The sequence below is a fragment of the Monopterus albus genome, unplaced genomic scaffold, assembly GCF_001952655.1.
Source record: "Monopterus albus unplaced genomic scaffold, M_albus_1.0 scaffold558.1, whole genome shotgun sequence".
Taxonomy (NCBI): Eukaryota; Metazoa; Chordata; class Actinopteri; order Synbranchiformes; family Synbranchidae; genus Monopterus; species Monopterus albus.
Window position 1 is genome coordinate 21,983 of NW_018128438.1, and position 1,762 is coordinate 23,744.

Genomic DNA, 1,762 nt, shown 5'->3' on the forward strand with positions numbered 1-1,762 from the left:
CGATTGGCTAGAGCGGACCCATATGCGCACAGTGACGCACAGCAGCAGCAGCGGGAGAAGAGGAAATGAGTGAGGACGAAAACAACGAACAACTTGTGCCCAAAAAAAGAACAACACTTCTGAAATATGGGACTATTTCGGCGAGAAGGAGAGAAGACGTAGCACAGACACAGGTACTGTGCAAGTCATGTCGGAAAATAGTGGCAACGTCGAGAGGAAACACAACAAATCTACACAGTCACATGGAGCGGAACCACAAAAACCTATATGATGTCTTCAAGTCTAAAACTCCCAAAACTACTAACGTGAGGGCAGGTTACAAAAAAACGATCCACAGACAACCATTAATGAACGTTTTGCCAGTGTCACTCCTTACGAAAAAACATCGAAGCGCCACAAAGCTATTACCGCAGCTGTTGCACGTTATGTAGCCAAATGCATGATCCCAGTTAGTACCGTGGGCAAAGAGGGCTTTTTGGATCTAATGAAGGAAGTGGACCGGAGATACCAAGTGCCATCGCGCAATTACTTCTCCCAAGTCGCCATTCCACAAATCTCCCAAGTCGCCATTCCACAAATGTACGAGGTATGTGTAGTGACTGTAAAGGCTGAGCTGCAGCAAGTGGACTTTTACGCTAGCACCACGGACCTGTGGTCCAGTCGCACCACCGAACCCTACATGAGCTTTACTGTTCACTTTATCAGCAAAGACTTGAACTAACAACACGCTGCCTGGAAGTTGCATATTTCCCTGAATCCCACACCAGTGAAAACATAGCCACTGCTCTGCAGGATGTTTTAGCAAACTGGGGCTTGAAAGAAGAGAAACAAGTGTCTATTACAACAGACAACGGCGCTAATGTAGTAAAAGCTACCGAACTCAACAAGTGGGTCAGACTACAGTGCTTTGGCCACCGCTTGCATCTGGCCATTGGTGAGTGTTTATGGTTTATATTTTGTTGAAAAATGCACATATTTAACATGAGATTTGTAAATTTAACATAATGTGTGATTTGAAATAATTTGATGACTATGAAGCTCTTAATTGTTTTGTTTCATTAGAGTGACAGTTGAAATAGTGATTTAATTTAATAATGCAGTGTTATTTCAGCCTAAATTATACAATTGTTTTTCTTTTGTTTTCTTCCTCTACAGAGAATGCTGTTAAAGGTGATGAGCGCATTACTCGAGCTGTAGGTCTTTGCAAGAAGTTAGTGGGACATTTCTCCCACAGCTGGAAGGAGAAGATGGCACTGAAAAAGGCACAGCAAGATCACCACCTCCCAGAGCACGCACTCATCACAGAATGTCCTACTAGATGGGGATCCAGGCAACACATGATTCAGAGAGTTCTTGAGCAGCAGAAGGCCATATGTGAAGTTTTATCAGCAGACAGAAAGTCAAGACATTTAGTTCCCACTTGGCAAGACCTAGATGTTCTGGAGTCCATTAACCAGGCACTGCAGCCTCTACAAGAGTTCACAGATGCCCTTTCTGCTGAAAGAGATGTGAGTGTTTCATGTGTCAAACCGGTCCTACACGTGATGAACACCTCTCTTCTTGCTGCAAAGGACGAAGACAGTGACTTAACAAAGTGCATAAAGAAAAAGATCCTGGACTACATGAACACAAAGTATGACAACCCAGCTACTCAAGAACTTCTGGACATGGAATCCTTTGTGGATCCCAGATTCAAAGCTGGCTACATCAGCAGTGACAAGGTCCTCAACATCAAAGCAAGAGTGATGTCTGAAATTGAAGC

General features: G+C 43.8%; 2 protein-coding genes across 2 annotated transcripts in view; both read left to right on the forward strand.

Moving 5' to 3' along the window:
- LOC109953159 (BCL-6 corepressor-like) overlaps positions 1 to 1,762 on the forward strand; it is a 39,191-nt gene that overhangs the window by 4,029 nt on the left and 33,400 nt on the right.
- Positions 642 to 1,762, forward strand: part of LOC109953158 (zinc finger BED domain-containing protein 1-like) — a 3,574-nt gene continuing 2,453 nt past the window's right edge. The window contains exons 1-2 of the mRNA XM_020588576.1: positions 642 to 934; positions 1,156 to 1,760. Of these exons, the coding sequence (XP_020444232.1) occupies positions 1,248 to 1,760 (513 nt within the window). The 5' untranslated portion in view covers positions 642 to 934; positions 1,156 to 1,247. The remainder of the gene's footprint in view (positions 935 to 1,155; positions 1,761 to 1,762) is intronic.